Genomic DNA, 21,344 nt, shown 5'->3' with positions numbered 1-21,344 from the left:
GTGTGTGTGTGTGTGTGTGTGTGTTCACATAGCAAGTGCCAAAACTTTTATTAAGTTTCGTAACATTCCAATGAAATAAAAAAAATGTTAACGTAACAGCACCAGAAAATTAAAAAGAGACCAAACTTCAGTTTAAATCAAATTCCATTTTCAGCTCTATGTTCAAAAAGTGAATAAATTATTATAACTACTTTATAAATGTAAAACAATACCATTAAATCCCCTAAAAATACAAAATATTAAATAAAAGGCATTATCAAACTAAAATATAGTACATTAATTTCATTGGGGGGGAAAAAGAGGGAATTTTTGACCACCACGTGAGGAACACCAGAGGGTCAAGCATACATTTTGATAATTTTTTTCAGTAAACAAGACTTAATATCTTCATTCATTTTGCTTCTCCAGGAAATTTATCTTGATTTAAGAATGTTTAGATATTTGTGCTTGAAAACATGAAAAAAATAGTGAGAAAGAACATCATTTTTTTCAGTGTGAATGCGACGCTCTACAGACTGAAGCTCAAGCAGATGTTCTGATTAAGGTGGAAACTCATCTGACACACTGTACAGTAAAATAACCGGACTGAATGACACTTCAGAGATGTGTAACAAACTTCAGGTTTTTGGGAGGGACGGACGCAGACATAAATTTAAGATGTGACTCAGAAACAGCTGTGTGAGGCCTGCTTTTCCAGTTGGACTGTCTCTTTTTTGACCTTATAAACCATAAATCTATGATCCGCAAACCATCAATACTCTTCAGGCTGTGGGGGATCTGAGGTCATTTCTTTTAAGCATGGCTTATTATATTGTGATATGTAAATAGTCCAATTAGTTTTTACTAAATGTTTGTTTTATCACTGTACATGTGGAACTAAAGTAACAATATAAACCCTGCAACAGTCTATAATAAACCTGACGACTGTTGTCACCACTATTTCTCCAAGTCAAGGTCAGTTGTGCTCGAGCGGCCATGTGTAAATCATTACATATTAATGTAAATGCCTCTGGGAATGGGAAAGGGGAAACAGGTCAAAACCGAGGATTTGTCGAGTCCCTGTCAAGAGTTTCACAGTAAAAATCAAGGTTCTGCCAGTTATTACCTTGTCATCGTTCCTGAGTTTGTTCTTAATTGCGAACACATCTGGAAATAACTCTGAATTATTTTGAAATACAAGGTAATTCAGCAGGTTCTGACTAAATGTTTAATTGTTTACAGAAAATGATTAAATGATGTTCTTCCTCAGTGTTTCTGTCTTGTTTTCCAGTACAAATATATAAACATTCTTAAATCAAGATACATTTACTGGAGAAGAGAAATGACTGAAGATATTAAGTCTTGTTTTATGAAAAAAAAAAAAAAATAAAATAATAATAATAATCATCAAAATGAAGTGAGTTCATGCTTAAAACAAGAACAAATATCTGCCAATGGGCTCAGAAATCTAAACTTAATTCAGGGAGAACAAGATTATTTTTCTGACCCCATTGACAGATATTTGTTCTTGTTTTAAGCATAAACTTACTTCGTTTTAAACATTTTCCAGTAAATGTATCTTGATTTAAGAATGTAAGAAGATATTTGTACTGGAAAATAATATTAATAATTTAATTTTTGCAGTGTATAATACAGTATATCAGAGTTGATATGCCACTGACAAACCATTTTAGAGACCAAATCAGCAATAATCTGACAACAATATGTTTACTTTTTACCTCATAACATGCTAAAATTAGTTACCAAAGAATTATGAAAAAATAATTTTCAGTACTACTTATTGAAAATGAAGCCAATCAATATACCAAAAACTGTTTATAAATAATAAAATGTTCATTCAGTTATGATGTGGACAAATAATTTATTAAAATAAAAGAGAGATGATATACAGAGAAGGCATAAACAGATCTAAGACTATTTTATGTGAACAATATTCAGTCTAATGTATTAACTTTATTTCACCACAGTTTCTACTAAAGACAAGCTGCGAGTCGCTGTTTACATTATTTACCTCATTGTTTACCAAAGATTATTGGAGCATGATTTACACCAACAACAACAACAAAAATACTTTTTCAGGCTTTCAACTTCATAAATTCAATGTGTTACTTGCCTTTTCTTTGTAATTGTTTGTGAAATTTACTCTGAATAAAAAAATAATTTCTACACCAATTTTGTTTTTCAGTGCATTGTTAATGTGGCAAGAGAAAATATAAATTGCTCAACAATATTGTGCACTGGAAGTAATCCCTGATTAAATTTAATATATAAATAAATTTCTATATTTTCATGTTAGCCAAGCACCTCAAGTAGCTGTGTCTCAAAACCTGATAAAAAGGTTTTCTGATCGGATACAAATGCTGTTTCAAACTGTAGCTAGTGAAATCATACTACTTTCTCTACTTATTCTTTGCCAAAATCTGACATAAAGTCTAAAATGCATTGTGCCAAGCCTAGCAAAACATTTCCAAGATGACACACAATTACAAAATATTTTCAATAATGAAAAGCACCAATAAGACCCATTAGAATAAGAATGTGTAATTGCACTTAATATTATGCTCCATATTGAGCATATTAGCTGAGCAACATACTAATATTAAACTAATGAAAGCATCTGTATTTCATGCTCTCACTCATTACTTGCAGTAAAAGCGATTAGGTTCACTTTACACATGCAGTGCAGAGTGATCAACTGCAAAAAATATAGTTATTACTCAGTATTTCTGTCTTGTTTTCCAGCACAAATATCTAAACATTCTTAAATCAAGATACATTTACTGGAGAAGCAAAATGACTGAAGATATTAAGTCTTGTTTTCTGAAATATGAATCAAAATGAAGTGAGTTTATGCTTAAAACAAGCACAACTAGATGAATAAACATAAACAAACCTTGATGTTGGCTTGGGAGAGCCTAACTTGAAAGTTTGAAGTAATTGTAAAAGCTTGAAGTGTGAAATAGTTTAGATAGAGAGAGAGAGAGAGAGAGTTTAAAAAGCTTGAAGGTTTTAAGTTTGAATCAGTTTTAAAAGCTTAGTTTGAAGGTTTTAAGTCTCTCAGATAAATCGTTTGCTATGCGGTTTCTAGGATACTCTGGGTGGTTGCTAGGGCGCTGAAAAATAATCTTGTTTTTCCTTTGAATTACATTTATTTTTCTGACCTCACTTGTTTTCAACGTAAACTCACTCAATTTTGATGATTTTTTTCAGCATACAAGACTTAATATCTTCAGTCATTTCTCTTCTCCAGTAAATGTATCTTGATTTAAGAATGTTTATATATTTGTACTGGAAAACAAGACAAAGATACAAAGATATATATATATATATATATATATTTGCAGTGTAGCAATCTAGCTTTCTAATAAACCTGACATTGTGCACTATGAATATTGTTGGCTCTGTGACCAATTGCTGTTGTTCCTCTATTGTAAGCGCTTTGGATCAAAATTATGCATCAAAAATACATAAATATAAATGTTAGTCAAGATAGATGCCCATGTAGTTAGTAGCAGTTCACTGGTTTTGAGACACAGCTGTTATATGAACAAGTAAATATTATTAGTAAGAATTCTTACTGTTTGAAAGAGAAAATGACTGAATGCTGATTTGCTGTTGAAAAATGCAGAACAGTTAGTTCATGCGTTCATGACCTCAAGGCTAGATTACTGTAACGCTCTACTGGGTGGTTGTTCTGCTCGCCTGATAAATAAACTACAGCTCGTACAAAATGCAGCAGCTAGAGTTCTTACTAGAACCAGGAAGTATGACCATATTAGCCCAGTTCTGTCAACACTGCATTGGCTTCCTGTTAAACATCGTATAGATTTTAAAATCTTGCTAATTACTTACAAAGCACTAAATGGTTTAGCTCCCCAGTACCTGAGCGAGCTCCTAATTCATTATAGTCCTTCACGTCTATTGCGATCTCAGAATTCAGGCCAGCTGATAATACCTAGAATATCAAAATCAACTGCAGGTGGTAGATCCTTCTCCTATTTGGCACCTAAACTCTGGAACAATCTTCCTAGCATTGTTCGGGAAGCAGACACACTCTGTCAGTTTAAATCTAGACTAAAAACGCATCTCTTTAACCTGGCATACACATAACACATTACCAATTTATATTTCCAAATCCGTTAAAGGATTATTAGGCTGCATAAATTAGGTCAGCCGGAACCGGGAACACTTCCTATAACACCTGATGTACTCGTTACATCAGAAGAAGAATGGCATCTACGCTAATATTAGTCTTTCTGTTTATCCCGAGGTTCACCGTAGTCAACCGGATCCGGGCCGTATCCAGGTGAGACCAAGGACCTGCACCTTGACACGACCACAACGCAGCCCTGAAGTATCAGCAGAGATTGAGTCAACTAGATCATCCCCTGTGAAGGCCTCATCGACACGACAGCCACGACACAGTTCCTCAACAACCGTCCATACCGGCGTGATGAATACGATCCTCAATTGGATGGAACTGAAATAAATACTTTTAATGTTGCGATCCTATTGGACTTATGATAGCAACCTGAATTGTAACAAAGCACTGTTGGCCAGAGGAGAACTGGCACCCCGACTAAGCCTGGTTTCTCCCAAGGTTTTTTTCTCCATTTTAACACCAATTTGCCACTTGTCTGCCACCTGATGTCACCTGATGGAGTTTGGGTTCCTTGCCGCTGTCGCCTCTGGCTTGCTTAGTTGGGGACACTTGACTTGACATTTTGATATTCAACAGTGCTTTTGATCTGCCTGCATTGACACTATTCTTTAAGAGCTGCTGTGCAGTCAAACAATGTACCAGTTATCAATGTAAAGCTGCTTTGACACAATCTACATTGTAAAAAGCGCTATATAAATAAAGGTGACTTGACTTGACTTGACTTGCATTTGTCCCACATCAGTCATTTCCGTCACTAACGCTTTGGATAAAAGCATCTGCTAAATGGAGTGAAAATCTGCAAGATTCACCAATGTTGGTCAATGTTAATTAATGCATTAACTAACATCAACTAATGGGACCTTATTGTACAGTTACACAAATGAATTTAATGGTAAAATGTGTTAAATGGTGCTGATGCTTCTGTGCCCTTATTGATGAATGAAAGCACAATTAAAATCCAAAACATGAAATAACAAGCAAGCATGTGTAGGAATTAGTGAAGTTTGCAGAAAATTCAATGTGTGCAAATTCCGATTGAGTATCAATTTAAAGGGATAGTTTCATCCAAAAGTGAAAATTCTGTCATCATTTACTCACCCTCAAGTTCTTTAAAACATGTATTTCTTTCTTCTTTTGAAGAATGCTGATAACCAGACAGTAGACGATTGACTTCCATAGTATTTTTTATTCCTACTATGGAAGTCAATGGCTACCGTCACGTGTTTCATTACCAACAATCTTCAAAATATCTTCTTTTGTGTTCAACAGAAGAAAGAAACTCATACATCATTTTTGTGTGAACTATCCCTTTAATTCCCAAGAACATATCCATTAATGTAACCAACTTGCATCTCTCTCCGATTTGCTTCGTTTGAAGTGGATTAAAATATCATGTTTTCATATTTACAAGACGGTCAGTAGAAAGTGTTCAAAACACATACTGTGTTTCCAAAAGACCACTGTTTTTGTATAAACAGCATTACATTACTAACGCAGTTCTTCGGGCATGTCTGTAAAGTTAGTCAGTTCGTATCAAAACACATAAACGTAAGTTGATCGGCTGTCGCTACCCACCACGTTTTTGGCGGTGCACTTATAGACGCCATTGTCTCTGCTGGAAGGGTTCTGAATGACCAGTGAACCCTGCGGATGGAGATACTTGTTTCCGTAAAGACGCGGCTGGACGCCAGCCTTCAGCTGAAGGCCGTCGGGCATTTCCCAAACCACCTCGGCTTTAGGTGTGGCAAGAGGTATGCAGTTTAACTGAACCGCCACACCCGGCCGGGCGTAGGTCACCGGCGCGGGTCCACTGGTTATGCGCGGAGGATACGCGATTACTATCACCGAAACCGACAGACTGGAAGATCCGTGTTCATTAACGGTCTGGCAGACGTACATTCCCCTGTCGTACACAGACGTCCTTTGGACAGTCAGAGTGCCGTTATTCAGAACAGCATAACGTCCTGTCGCCTGCGGCCTGGTTAGGACGACTCCGTTCGGCAAGGTCCACGTGAGTTTGGGAAACGGATGACCAGCGGACAAACAATTGAGCTGCAGATTCTCACCGTTTACGATGCTGACGAGGGAGCTGTATTGGTTGACGATGTCTGGCTTTCTGTTGGACTCCAACATCACGGTCCGCTCGACATATCCGGCGCTGTTGCGCCCAACGCAGCGATATCGGCCCACCTCGGAAACCGTTGGCTCTCTAATGACCAGCGTTCCATCAAACTGGTGATTGAAACGGAAAATGCTGGTTCCCCTGAGAAGAGAAGTCCCATTGGGGAGAATCCAGGTGATCTCCGGAGTTGGTCTTCCCTCTACGGAACAGTTTAGACTCACTGATATCCCATTGGTAAGCGGGATGGACTCTGTAGGCGGACTTCTCAAACGTGGCTTTTCAACATCCTCAGTCACCTCAAGTTGAACCTGAAGTTTGGTTTCTCCAGCTTCATTGCGTGCAATGCAAAGCAGGGTAACAGAATCGCTTATCCGCGCTGAATGAATGTCCAGCGTTCCGTTGAGGTGGACCGTGATCCGAGAGCCATAGTGCGGAGCAGGAAGAACAATGTTGTTGGGAAACACCCACATGATCCTTGGAAATGGGCTCCCGCTTGCTTTGCAGTCTAAAAGCACACGCTGATCTTTCACGACAGATTTACGGATGATCTCGGGACTCTCGAATCCGTTGATGACCGGCGATGACATAAGGACTTCAACATAAACGACTTTCTTGTCCATTCCCACAACATTCCTGGCTGAGCAAGTATAATTTCCGGTGTGAAACCTCTGGATCTTCTGAATGTGCAAGGTGCCATCGTTGGCGACCTGGTACTTGTCGGATACTGGCACTATGACGCGTTGAACCGGAGATGTCCATGTGATGGTGGGAGTCGGTTCTCCTTTGGCGCTGCAGTTGAGGACGGCGGATTCCCCGTAAGGAACTTTGATGACACTGTAAACATTATTTCGGATGATCGGAGCATCCGCCAAGACCTTGATATGAACCTTCATTTCATCTTTCCCAATCTGATTCTTGGCGTAGCACGTGTAGTCGCCTTCCTCTTTCATTCCCACTTCGTTTAAATACAACGTGCCATTGTCGAACATCACATATCTCTTGGATCGGACCCAGTTATCGTCGGACTGTAGGATGCTGTTCACCATGGTACCGTCTGGAAGACTCCACGTGATCTCTGGATTGGGAAAACCGGAAGCGACGCAGTCCACTTTCAGCTCTCCTCCGTATGACACCTTGTGATCGCTCAGTGACTTGTGGTCGATTTTAGCGGCTTTCATCATCACGTTGACTTTAAGGAGAATGTAGTCGTCACCCATTTTGTTTCTGGCCACACAGAGATAGTCGCCCTCATCCTTCTCGGTCACTGATGCGATGGTGAGGGTGCCATTGGCTAACACTTTCATTCTGCGATCAAAGCTGAAATGAGCGATAAAGAGAACGGTTACATTCTGACACTAGTAGACTAGTAAATGTATGATTTATTAAAGGGCTCATGTAATTGGAGGAATCAAATTTTCATTGATCTTTTGAGGAAAAAGGGAAGTCAGAAATCATACTAATAGTTTCAGAAATCATACTTTCAGTGGAAAAATGTGCATTTATTGAAACAAAACTGCAAAAATGACTCATTCTGAAATAATTTATAAGAGGGTTTGCTTTTTTTAACGTCATGTCGACTTCTTTGTCAACTTCCCGGACAAGTGGTTGAAGATGGATGGAAGATAAAAACTTCATTCCAGTGAAAAAAGAGCACTGAAAAAAAATTACTAACAAAAAATTAGTGTCAGAATCCCAAATTTAAGCAAACGATTGCCCACATTTACAAATAAACAATGCCTAGTTGTATTTCTACAGTGGCACATATGCAAAATGGTTTATGTTTTAGTAGTGCTATATTACGTTTTATCCAAATGTAATAAAAAATGTGTGCTAGAGCCAAAAATTTACATAAGAATCCTAATGAGATCAAGACTGCGTAGTCTGTAAGCCTGAGCAGATCATAGAGACCATTGAGTGCCAATGGTTTCAATTATCGACGATCATCAAAAACTTAATTCAGAACTAATGTTTTTTTTATTTTTGCCACTTTGCAGTTGCTTTGTTGTTTTTGTCTTCCCTCTGTTTCCATTTATTTTTTCTTATTTGCATGTCCTCTGTAATTAATTACACTTCATGCTGTTTTGCTATTTTGTTAATAATGCTTTGTAACCAACAGTGTATATGGATATAATTAAACGAATTTCAAAGAGGCAGTAAAATCCTTATGTGTGGAGTAGTGTTGATGGTTAATAGATTTAAATTCTCAATTACTCTTGTTTTTTTATGTTTAAGTTAACTCTGACTTTTAGAATTAAACAATTTTTTGGCTGTGGTGCATTTAAGATTTATAAATGCCCTCTTTGCATGTGAAATGTTTTATTATTTATATGTTTATTCAGCTTTTCCATCATTCACATTGCATCTTTGCAAAGTCTGCATTTGATTGTGACAGATTCACAAGACATTCAGCACTGAAATGTGCCACTCAAACTCTTCAAATTAGACCAAAATGATCGTGGATCTTGAAATACAAGTATCCTAAACGGTCTAATCCAAGTTTCTAAACACTCAGTAGGCATTGCTGACATTCTGAACGATGAAAAATCCCTCATTAAATGACCCCGGTAATTAACCAGAAGACAAATTCAAAATGAAAACATGGTAATATACAAGTTCCTGTACCTGTAAAATGCATCAACCAGTTTTTTAGATGGTGTCCTCCAGATGATCCTAGGATTGGGGCTTCCAGTGGCCGAACAGTTGAGACTCAGCTGACCTCCGTAGCGGACAACAGTGATGTGTGCAGAAGTAGACAGGATTCTGGCGGTGGTCGAGTTCCTCCTCACCTGCAGATTTACACTTCTTTTAGCCACGCCCACAGAATTCACAGCCACACATTCATAATTTCCAGAATCCTCCTCTGTAGGACTGCGAATAAACAGCGTCCCGTTGGGGAAAACAAACAAATTGCTATTGACGAACTGTGAGGGGCGAAGCTGCGTGCCGCTAAACGTGACCCATCGGATGGCTGGACTGGGCGCGCCCTTAGTGGTGCAGTGGATGAACGCTGACTGGCCGTCAGAGACGGTGTGGTTCTCCCAGCGCTGCTCTTGGATGGTGGGAGGCAACGCTGCAATTTGGAGCCTCACGGAAAGCATGTCAGCTCCGGCAGCATTGCTCGCTATGCATTTGTAGACGCCCTTGTCCAGGTAATTGGTGTGCTTGACTTGAAGCGTCCCATTGGTGAAGAGCATGACCTTCTGTTCACTGTCACTAACGGTGCGAACCACCGATCGATCAGGAAGCACCCAGCTAATGTTTGGGATTGGGAGACCCTGTGCTTGGCAATCCAAGAGTGCACCGTCTCCTAGAAACACCGTCACATCCTGATGACGTGGAATCATCATCTTGGGCGCTTGGGCCAACACCACAAGGGTCACCATCATCTTATCAATGCCGTGCAGATTGCGAGCGCTACACAGATACTGCCCGCGGTCCTGAAGCTGGACGTTGTGGATGACAAAAGTGCCGTTGGACTGGATTTCAAACCGCTGGATTATGGTATTGGTCGACATGACGGCTCCTGTGGAAAATAAAATGTAGGGAAGGAGATTAATTCATTTAAACCTGTGAACAGCTGCTTTTACTCATTCTGACATGTATATACAGAGAAAGAGACACTGAAGACAACGAAAGTGTCAAATAAACATATCAAAGCATATCTTTGAAATGTAATAATATAATTTTTCTATATGCACACACACACATATTTATATTTCATATATATTTATAATTATGGTCATTCTGTTTCAAATCAACCAAATTTCGGAAACTTCCCTGGCTTAAATTTTTGGTTTTGTTAAAATTTTTTATATAGAAGACAAACATAAATAGTGATGAAAGCAAAAATATTAAATGTCACAGATGTATATTTACTGAGTAATCCACTAATTTGTAGAGGAGGGTCAAAATGACCATTTTCACCTGAGATTTGGAGCCAAATTACAGGGGTGTAAAAATGACTTTAGAAAGATGGCAGCATCATTATTTTATTTTTACACAGAGATTGGTAGATCTATTAGTAAAATCTGTTGACTTTAGTCCCCTTTGTTTTATTATATGCCGTTATTATATGAGTGACATAAATATTTTCCAAAGTCTGCATGCCTGTAACTCTAAAAGTTTTCAAGATATCTTAATATCCTTCTAGATTTTTATTCTTAATCAACTTTCCTTTTGAAATCTTCATTTCCAATGCCCTATGTATTTCAGTCCCATAAATACTGGGACCCCAATGTGACTCCATGTCCAAATTGTTGAATTTTACCCATTTTCAATGGTCAAGAAAAAGAAAAAATGAGATGCATTTCTAGTTTTAACATTATTTGTTCTTTAGATATTCCTCTTTAAAAGAAAAAAGAAAGTAGCAGCTGTATGCAAAGTGACCCACATTTGGTTTTTGACCACTGAAAATGTGTACAATTGACCAATTTACTCGTGGAGCCACATTAAAGGGATAGTTCACTCAAAAATGAAAATTCTGTCATCATTTAATCCCCCTCAAGTTGTTCCAAACCTGTAAAAATTTCTTTGTTCTGTTGAACACAAAGGAAGATATTTTGAAGAAAGCTTGTAACCAGGCCGCTTTGGGGTACCATTGACTTCCATAGTAGGAAAAAAAAAAATACTATGGAAGTCAATGGTGCCCCAAAACTGTTCAGTTTCCCACATTCTTCAAAACATCTTCCTTTGTGTTCAACATAACAAAAAAATGTCCACAGGTTTGGAACAACCTGAGGGTGAGTAAATATTGACAGAATTTTCATTTTTGGGTGAACTATCCCTTTAAGATCTCCAAATCTCTGGGATTGAACGATCAAGGGCCTTTAAAATGAAGATACCAAAAGAAGAGTTAGTTAAGAACCAGAATCTAAAATGATATTAAGATATCTTTAATACTTCTTGAGTTTCATGCATGCAAACTTGAGGCAAAAAACACAAGAAGTGCTTTTTGCCATTTTTGACCTGTCACTGTTGGCATATAATGAAACAAAGATTGATAAAGTCAACAGATTTTACTAATAGATCAACCAATATCTGTGTAAAAATAAAATAATGATGCTGCCATCTTTATAAAGTCATTTTTTCACTCCTCTAAAATGGCTACAAAATCTCAGGTGAAAATGGTCATTTTGACCTCCCCCTCTACAAAATAGTGGATTACTCAGTAAATATACATCTGTGAAATTTAATATTTTTGCTTTCATCACTATTTATGTTTGTCTTTCAACAGAAAAAAAATGTTTGAGCCGGGGACCTCGGAATGACCCAGTTGTAAAACAATAAACTTGAAATATCAAGATCAGGTTCGGTTAATGCATTAAAATTATACTCTGTTTTTTGAATATGTTGAAACTTTAAGTACTTGTCATGTCATCATGTCAAATGTGAGTTACCTGTGGAGACTTTGGTCCAGGTCAGGAGGGGCTTCGGCTCCCCCACAGAATCACATGGTAGCTTCACATCTGTCCCAGCATTCACAGTCACTGTGTGGAGTTTGGCAGCAGTGATTCTGGGTCTCATTTGCAGGACGGGAAGAGTTTGCGATCCTTGAGATGAAAGAACTGCACTCGACTGTCTGTTCATTGATTGATGGATCTGGATTTGGTTGTTTGGCTGTGTGGTGCTTGATGTAGTTGTGGGACTTGAGTCAGCTGATCTAGCAGTTGCTGTCAATATTTTTGGTGCTGTAGTGGATTTGATGTTGTTGACAGAGTTTAAATCCACAGATGAGGTGGTCATGGAAAGTGTTCTGAGAATATTGGGTCTCATATTGACAGACGGGTTTCTGTTATGATAGTACGGATACCTGTGATTAGGGCTGGGAAATCTTCCCCTGTGCCTGGAATCGATGTAGTTTGTTCCAGGTTTTCTTGAGTAAAATGGGATTCTGTTGTCTGGTAAGGGATATCGGGGTGTTAACTTTAGAGCAGGTGTAGTAGTAGTAGTAGAATATAATGCGGCTGTTGTCGACAGTGTAGTAGATGGTGTCATTTTTCTAATGAGTTGGGTTGTCTTGACTGTAGTTGCTGGTAATGTAATTGTGGGTAAAGTATTCAGTGATGTTGTAGGAACAATCAAACGTTTATCGAGCTCATGGACTAACCTTTCCCTTTGGTCAACTTTAGAAATCAAGTTTGGTTGTAAGAAGTTAATCACATTGGTTTCATTGCGAGTAGTATGAGTACGCTTTTGTGAATTTGTAGCTAAAGACTCGGTTTGTGTCCCAACAGATATTGTGGATTCTGTTGTTGAGGAAAAAGATACCTTGTTGTAAACTGACTCTTCTTCTATAATGTTTTGATTTGGTTGTGAAATTGGGTAGTCTCGGGATTGTGGCATGGAGGTGACTATAGTTTCTTTTATGGAAGTAATATTTTCTCTAGTAGTAGTCGCTTCCAATGTGTCATTCTCTCTTGGAACATCTCTAAAGTGTGATTCAGGTAAGTTTGAGACATCCCGCTCATCTGTGTCCAATGTAAAGACGATCTCTGGTGGATCCATCTCTTTGTTGGCTTTTGGTAACGCTGTTGAAAGCATGCTTGTGAACTCCTGCCGAGCAGTTGTCAGTGGGGCGGTTTCAGCGCCAAGTCGAGATGTTGGAGTTTCGCTCATGGGAACCATGTACTCGTCAATCTCCTCTGCAGATGCAATGCTTTCACCCTCTTCCTCCTCTAAAGAAGTAATGTCTTCATTTTCAAACCCTGAAACCATTGTTGCTGATGTTGTGCTCATGGGGTGAGATCTAGAGCTTGTCATCTCCTGAATTTGGAGGAAATTACTTGCCTTCACTTGGTGGATTTCTGAACCAGTTTTCTCAACAGGGATGGAGACAGTATCTTCCTCGTTAATGGCATTTGTTAATTCCCTCTGCACTGTGGGATAAATGTGATAAGTAGATGGCGTGCCTTCAGTTAGGGTTGTGGGGTATATGTGGGTAGTTGTCGGATATTCAGACATACGAGCAGTTACTGGGATAGTTGGATTGACTGACGTGCTTTCAGCTGGAGATATGGAGTAAATGTTAGCAGTAGCTAGATGTATCAATGTGTCTTCAGCTGGTTGTGTAGGGTCTGTATTCATAGTTGCAGTTGCAGCTGTAGATGTTCTTCTTGTAGGAAGGTTTGAGAATGGCCTTCTGAATTTTATTCGTCGTCTGCCTCCAAATCTTCGCCTCGAGCTCCAGTGATCTTTTGCCCTCGATTGTGTTGAACTTGTTGGAGCATGTGGGCTATTGCTGCCGGTTGATGTGGTAGAAAATGAAGTGCTTTCAAGCTGTCCAGAATCAAAACCTCCAATCTGTGTCTGCACCCCAGTCTTTCCGGATAAATTAAGTTCATTTTCTGTCTCAGACTTCGGTTTGATGACAGACCCGGAGTATACTTGGTTATTTATGGCACTTATGGTGCTCACATGCCCTCCTTCGGCGATGTTCACCTCTGTCATAACATAATGAGGTCCAGATGTGGGATTTGAGATGTAAGCCACTTTGTCTGAACTAGTGTGTAATTCTGGAGCTGCCGTTTGGTAGATGTTATTATTTTGTGTCTCAATATAAGGTGTAATTGTATGCGTGTGGTAAACATCCGTTTGGTGTGGAGTGCTGAAAGTGTTTGATTCCTCCCGTGGACCGGAGTCACCAGAAGAACTCTCGTTGTTGTCAGTTGATCCTGGATGATCTTCATTCACCATCTGTAGACTTTTCCTTGGAGTGCCAATGTGAATCGATGAGTTTTTTGGAGATGTTTTCTCACGGATTTTGGCCAAAAGATCAGCCCATTTCTGAGGGTCTATTTTGTGCTTTGCATTAATAGTTCTGGGATTTGTGAAGGCAGTTCTATTCTGTTCTCCATGCATGCCCTTTCTAAAGGGCCGTCTACGGCGGATGCCGCCTTGTGTTCTTGCATTCGGACCCCTCCTTCGATTAATAAAGCTTCTGTTTGGTACAATTCTGTCTTGAGTTTCAGAACCATCTCCAGAAGCATCTTCCACATCCCCCAAAAAGGCTTTTACCTTAGTGGACACTCCCGCAGCAGACTGCGGTTTAATGGGGTACCGTCGAAGTGTCTGAATTCCTCTCCGTCTCATGACAGTTAGTTTAGTAGCCAGTACATCCACACCATGCTGGTTCATGGCAACACATTTGTAATATCCGTTGTTGTCAAGCTGACTATAAGGAAGGAACAAAGTCCCGTTGGAAAAGACTAAAGCCCTGGATATATTTGCTTTGGCATTCAGTACACTGCCATCTGGAAATATCCAATTCACCACAGCATCTGGTGTTGCCTTAGTAAGACAGGTCAACGAAGCAGGCTCGCCAACAAACTTGGTTAAAGCTTTCCCAACTTGCTGACCTGGAAGAGGGGTTGAAGACTCCATAACTGATAAACGGAAAGGCAGAACATCGATATCTCCTGCAACCTCAGCAATGCAGTAATAAACTCCAGAGTCTCTGTGCTCGACAGATTTAATGTGAAGCTTGCCGCTTCTAGAGACTGTCACTCTGTTGTCGGATGAGCTGGACGCAGCTTTAATCTTCAACCCATCGGGCATCATCCACTGAACGGCTGCGTTTCCAGAGCTTTGCACACGGCAGTCCATTTCAATCACTCCACCGACAACAGAACTGAAGCTCGTCTGGGTTTTATTGTCATGTTCAATCATGACCCAGGGTCTGACGAGCTCCTCGTCTGAGGTGGTTGTCAAATGAGTATTAAGAATGAGTCTCACGCTTTTGGACGAGGAATAAGGCCTGTTTAACTTGACGTTCATGAAGGACTGCATGAGCCAAGGTGGATGGGCTAAAACATTAGCTCGGACACCAGTGTAAAAGAAGGAATCCTTTTCAATGTCCTGTCTGTATCTGTAGCTCAGCTCTGGCTCTCTGCTCAGCATGATTTCCCTTTGCAGATGCATGGGAACTTCACTGTAGTAAGCAAGAAGTCTCCAAAAGCTTTCATAGCTGTCTCTGTCCACAGGACACTCCACGTCAAAGAAGAGAGTCACGTTAGCAGCGATCTGCAGAGATTTAGTGTAATTCCAGTTGATTTTAGTGGACTCTCTTGGTTCAAGTATTTGGCAGATCAAGTCCACTTTAGTCCCATGCTCGTCGGATAAACCAAATGAGACATTTCCAAAAGGTGGTTTGATCCTGTCGATAGGCAGAAGTTCACTGATGCTGTCCTCATGTAAGATGTTCTTTCCTCCAGAGCTGATAGCTGGTCCAGAGCAGATAAACTCTTTGAGATCCGAGATTTCTTTTCCTTTAAGGTGTTTAGGAAACGTGCACAGTGGACAGAGCTGACCGCCGGCAAATGCTCTGTCCTTCTTGCATTTCATCACCCCTTGGAAAAGGAAACAAATTCAGACTTTAGAAGATGGAATTTTATGTACTTCATTCAATTAGATTTTTAGAACACTTTCTTTTTTAGAAGAAGGTTAAAGTTTGACTTACATTCATAGAATGTTTAGCATTCGACAGTGATGAGGACTTTATAATATTAAAAACAAACAATTCTGATCATATTGAATTGATATTGGCAGCATTTTAGACTACAACCTGAACTGACCTTAAAATCTAAAATGATTCTTCTGTTGCTGCACAAACACTGAGATTTCCTTCAGGAAATTCCTGTCTAGTTTATGCTGCTGTATTTGATAATAGTGTGAACATCTGAAGCACTCGGAAACAGACGAATTACCTGAATTTCGTGCACTCCAATCCTGTAACCAGCTCATCCGGCAGTCACAGCTCCACGGGTTGCCGTATAAGAAGAGGTTCTCCAGCTGAGGCATGTTCTCTAGCATGTTTCTGGGCAGTGTGCGGAGGAGGTTGTCAGAGAGATACAGATGCTTAAGGCTGGACATGGGGAAACGCTGTAGCAGTGAGAAGGTGCTGAAAGTAGCAGGATGGAGCTTTTGCAGATGGTTGGCCTCTAGGTGGAGCAGACGAAGTGATGTCATCCCACTGAACGCGTCCGGGTGGATGAACTCTATGCGGTTGTGGTCCAGATGTAGCCTAATAAGGCCCGTCAAACCAGAGAAGGTGTGCCCGGTAATGACTCTCAGTTTGTTGTAGCTCATTTTTAAAACCTGCAGGAAATACACATTCGCTCTTTGGCAGTGAACTCTGAACGTGAGTCATTATGACAAAAACAATCTAATCACAGTAACTTTTACTAGCCAGAACTAAGGACTAGTGTGCTTCATCAAATGACTGTGATTTTACCTGTAAGGAAACAAGATCCTGAAAAGCTCCATCTTGTATTTTCTGCACATTGTTGCCGTGCATCATCAGCAGCTCTAGTTTCCGAAGGCCACTAAAGGAGACGTCTGTGATGTGATTTATAGTGTTGAACCTGTTAAATAGTAAATGCATTGTTACCAGTCCTATTTTCAAAATAAAGTTGTGTTTAATCATCAATATGGAAGCTTGTTTCCAACACCGAATAAAAAATAAAATTTTCATCTCACAATTCTTACTTTTTTCTCACAATTCTAGAAAGAATTATAAAGAGAAAGTTACAAACTCACAATTACAAGAAAAAAGTCAGAATTGTGAGGAAAAAGTTACCTTTTTGATTTTTTATTCTGTGGCGGAAACCATTTTCCATACAAGGGATTATTTCTTTCTAACCAAAAATGCTCTATTTTTATGCACACGTGCAGTATGTAACATGGAAGGCCTGGGCTAGTTGTCACATGGATAAGTTGTTTCAAGGTCTGTATCTCAGTAATGTTTTGAGTCGAAAGTCAATTTATGTAAACAATTGTTGCCCGTCTAGGAATGATTTTATATGTTGATTTCAAACATGTTGTTGAAAACTGTTTTCTAAAAATTCTATTCTGTGATCACACCCCAAACTACGGAAGCCTGTTTTTCTCACAATCACAAGTTTATATCACGGAATTCTGACCATTTCTCTCATAATTGTGAGTTTATATCTCGGAATTAAGTATTGAAGTGTGCAAGACAACCAACTTTTCTTGAGCAGCAGTTTTTCACACAATTGTGAGTTTATATCACGGAATTCTGACCATTTTTCTCACAATCGCGAGTTTATATCTCGGAATTCTGTTTTTCACACAATTGTGAGTTTATATCACGGAATTCTGACCATTTTTCACACAGTCGCGAGTTTATATCTCGGAATTCTGACTGTTTTTCACACAATTGTGAGTTTATATCACGGAATTCTGACCATTTTTCTCATAATTGTGAGTTTATATCTCGGAATTCTGACTGTTTTTCACACAATTGTGAGTTTATATCTTGGAATTCTGACTGTTTTTCACACAATTGTGAGTTTATATCTTGGAATTCTGACTGTTTTTCACACAATTGTGAGTTTATATCTCGGAATTCTGACTGTTTTTCACACAATTGTGAGTTTATATCTTGGAATTCTGACTGTTTTTCACACAATTGTGAGTTTATATCTCAGAATTCTGACCATTTTTCACTCAGTCGCGAGTTTATATCTCAGAATTCTGACCATTTTTCTCACAATCGCGAGTTTATATCTCGGAATTCTTACCGTTTTTCTCACAATCACGAGTTTATATCTTGGAATTCTGACTGTTTTTCACACAATTGTGAGTTTATATCTTGGAATTCTGACCATTTTTCTCACAATCGCGAGTTAATATCTTGGAATTCTGACTGTTTTTCACACAATTGTGAGTTTATATCACGGAATTCTGACCATTTTTCACTCAGTCGCGAGTTTATATCTCAGAATTCTGACCATTTTTCTCACAATCGCGAGTTTATATCTCGGAATTCTGTTTTTCACACAATTGTGAGTTTATATCACGGAATTCTGACCATTTTTCTCACAATCGCGAGTTTATATCTCGGAATTCTGTTTTTCACACAATTGTGAGTTTATATCTCGGAATTCTGACTGTTTTTCACACAATTGTGAGTTTATATCACGGAATTCTGACCATTTTTCTCATAATTGTGAGTTTATATCTCGGAATTCTGACTGTTTTTCACACAATTGTGAGTTTATATCACGGAATTCTGACCATTTTTCTCATAATTGTGAGTTTATATCTCGGAATTCTGACTGTTTTTCACACAATTGTGAGTTTATATCTTGGAATTCTGACTGTTTTTCACACAATTGTGAGTTTATATCTTGGAATTCTGACTGTTTTTCACACAATTGTGAGTTTATATCTCGGAATTCTGACTGTTTTTCACACAATTGTGAGTTTATATCTTGGAATTCTGACTGTTTTTCACACAATTGTGAGTTTATATCTCAGAATTCTGACCATTTTTCACTCAGTCGCGAGTTTATATCTCAGAATTCTGACCATTTTTCTCACAATCGCGAGTTTATATCTCGGAATTCTTACCGTTTTTCTCACAATCACGAGTTTATATCTTGGAATTCTGACTGTTTTTCACACAATTGTGAGTTTATATCTTGGAATTCTGACCATTTTTCTCACAATCGCGAGTTAATATCTTGGAATTCTGACTGTTTTTCACACAATTGTGAGTTTATATCACGGAATTCTGACCATTTTTCACTCAGTCGCGAGTTTATATCTCAGAATTCTGACCATTTTTCTCACAATCGCGAGTTTATATCTCGGAATTCTGTTTTTCACACAATTGTGAGTTTATATCACGGAATTCTGACCATTTTTCACACAGTCGCGAGTTTATATCTTGGAATTCTGACTGTTTTTCACACAATTGTGAGTTTATATCATGGAATTCTGACCATTTTTCACACAGTTGTGAGTTTATATCTAGGAATTCTGACTGTTTTTCTCACAATCGCAAGTTTATATCTCGGAATAATGACTGTTTTTCTCAGAATTGTGAGATATAAACTTGCAACTGTGATTAAAATCAAGATAAAAAGTTGCAGTTACCTTTTTTATTTTTATATTCCATGCCGGAAACAAGCTTCCATACCAAAAACTAAGTATTGAAGTGTGCAAGACAACCAACTTTTCTTGAGCAGCACTACTCCCAATTTCTTCAGTAAATGTCAAAGTCTAACAATCGCTTTACTGTTTAATTTTGCTGAAAGTCTATAGGCTGATTCCATTTTGACAACTTACCCCATATAACGTAGAGTTATAATAGATCATTAGATTATTACTAGACTGTCTGCTTGATATCTGGTAACACTTTATTTTGATGCTCCCAACAAACATACTACTGACTATAAGTAACTTTGCAAGTACATGTCAAATTCTATTAACCCTAACAATCTACTTGTACTCTAATGAAAGTTAGTTGACATGTAATTGCAAAAGTGGACTATGGAAATAAAGTGTAAAGACTGTTATTTTATATCAAAATGAAACAATCTGTATTGTATTGTACTGACTTTCAAAAAGAAACATTCACTACAGTTAAAAGTGTACAAGACATATATGATGTACAAGACAGATATATGATCGGAACATAAACCTGGCATGCATTATACTAAAGAACATGGTTAGAAGTGACTTACCCAAAATTAATGCGCTGCACTTGTTTAGAGATGCCCGCGGGTACGGCGAGGAGCGCACGGAAGGTGCAGTGCACTTCAGCAGGCACCGAACATGCGCACTGCCGCGGACAAGCACCGCTGGAGCCCGGAAAACTGATGAGCAACATCAGCATCAGCCCGACGCATGAAGAGCCCATGATGCCCGTGAGATTATGAGCTTCTGAAGCTTTCACGTCCCTCTATCACTGAGACACAGAATCACATCTTACACACAGCCGACAGGTGTTCACAGAAAATAACATCAAATCAAATATAATCCTACTGGATAAACTGAACAGTTTCTGGATTCCTCCTTGAGATCTTCTGGATTAGCTTCAGATTCTAATCAAATTTCTCTTGCATTCCTTAAGGATATTTCAAAACCCATTTAAAATAAATTGAATTAGTAATTAAATTAAGCCGGCATGAAGACAAATAGCAGCCCAGCAGTCTACATCAATGACAAATGCTGAATGCATGAAGAAATTCCACAATGTATCTAAAAAATGTAGACATATATAAAACAAATTCAGAGTAAGCAAGCAAGAGTAAGCATACATTTAAGTTTAACATATTATTTATAACTTTATAATAAGCACAAGAACAAAACCAAAAGAATATCATTACAAGTTTAAGTTATGTTTAATGTTATGAAGATGAAGTTTTCAGATTCTTAAGTAAAATGAAATTAAACTCACCTTGATGTTCTCTTTTCGAGCCTTCATTTCCTTAAAGTAGAACTCAGATCAGCTTCACACAGAATTCACCAGAATATCACAGCATCCTTTTCTAAATGTTCACCAGGTTTTCATACTTGATAAATGCAACAGCCAACAGAATGAAAAAACAAAACAAAAAAACAATAGAATATAAAAGCAGAAAAAATGGGTTGCTTATTCAAAGACTCATATAATAAATAACCTCCATGAGGATCCTGTTAGGTGCTTCACCGTCTGCACAGGAACTCTGAGTAGAGCTGGAAAATAGAGATTGTGAAACCCAAGCTTGAGAAAGGAGGGGCTAAAACAGAGAAACCCCCTCAGAGTATCTGCCCTCCTTTGAAAACGCTCAGTTGCAGCTGCTCAGTTTGATGCCACTGGGTAAAAAACATACAAGTGCTGCTTTTGCAACACTAAAAGTTCTTTATTGGCATTGATGGTTCCATGAAGAACATCCAGGTTCTTTATAGTGGAAAAAAGGTTCTTTAGATTATTAAAATGTTCTTCACACTAACGTGTCCCAAATTGAATACTTCCCTACTCTATAGTATTCTCTAAAAAATGCTGGGTTAAAAACAACCCAAGTTGGGTTGAAAATTGACAAACCCAGCGATTGTGCTGTTTTAACCCAACAGTTGGGTTAAATATTTGCCCAACCTGCTGGGTAGTTTTATTTAACTCAACTATTGTTTAACAATTACTGTATTGTTGCTTAAAATGAACCCAAAATATGTTGGAAATTAACATTTAGTAATATGTTTAATAAATAAACATTTATTAAATTGCTTATTAATAAATGTTCACCTTTTGATTATTATTGTTGCCTCTATTAATTA

General features: G+C 38.4%; 1 protein-coding gene across 1 annotated transcript; it reads right to left on the bottom strand.

Annotated features, from left to right (window-relative positions):
• Positions 1–1,841: 1,841 nt before the first annotated feature.
• Positions 1,842–20,778, bottom strand: mxra5b (matrix-remodelling associated 5b). Its single transcript, XM_051906656.1, has 7 exons — positions 20,488–20,778; positions 19,772–19,995; positions 16,513–16,642; positions 15,986–16,376; positions 11,681–15,628; positions 8,907–9,807; positions 1,842–7,601 (listed from the first exon to the last, which is right to left on the bottom strand). Exons 2-7 carry the CDS (start codon positions 19,945–19,947, stop codon positions 5,696–5,698), a joined length of 7,452 nt encoding a protein of 2,483 aa, XP_051762616.1. The 5' UTR covers positions 19,948–19,995; positions 20,488–20,778; the 3' UTR covers positions 1,842–5,695.
• Between the last annotated feature and the right edge of the window lie 566 nt (positions 20,779–21,344).

The sequence above is a fragment of the Ctenopharyngodon idella genome, chromosome 9 (assembly GCF_019924925.1).
Source record: "Ctenopharyngodon idella isolate HZGC_01 chromosome 9, HZGC01, whole genome shotgun sequence".
Lineage (NCBI taxonomy): Eukaryota > Metazoa > Chordata > Actinopteri > Cypriniformes > Xenocyprididae > Ctenopharyngodon > Ctenopharyngodon idella.
Note: the sequence above shows the minus strand (reverse complement) of the source record. Positions and strands in the feature narration are given on the sequence as shown.

Coding starts and splice junctions, on each gene's coding strand:
- mxra5b (XM_051906656.1), bottom strand. CDS start 19,947: ATGGGCTCTTCATGCGTCGGGCTGATGCTGATGTTGCTCATCAGTTTT. Junction 16,643..19,771: donor GTGCAGCGCATTAATTTTGG/GTAAGTCACTTC, acceptor ACTATTTAACAG/GTTCAACACTATAAATCACA. Junction 16,377..16,512: donor AGGATCTTGTTTCCTTACAG/GTAAAATCACAG, acceptor TATTTCCTGCAG/GTTTTAAAAATGAGCTACAA.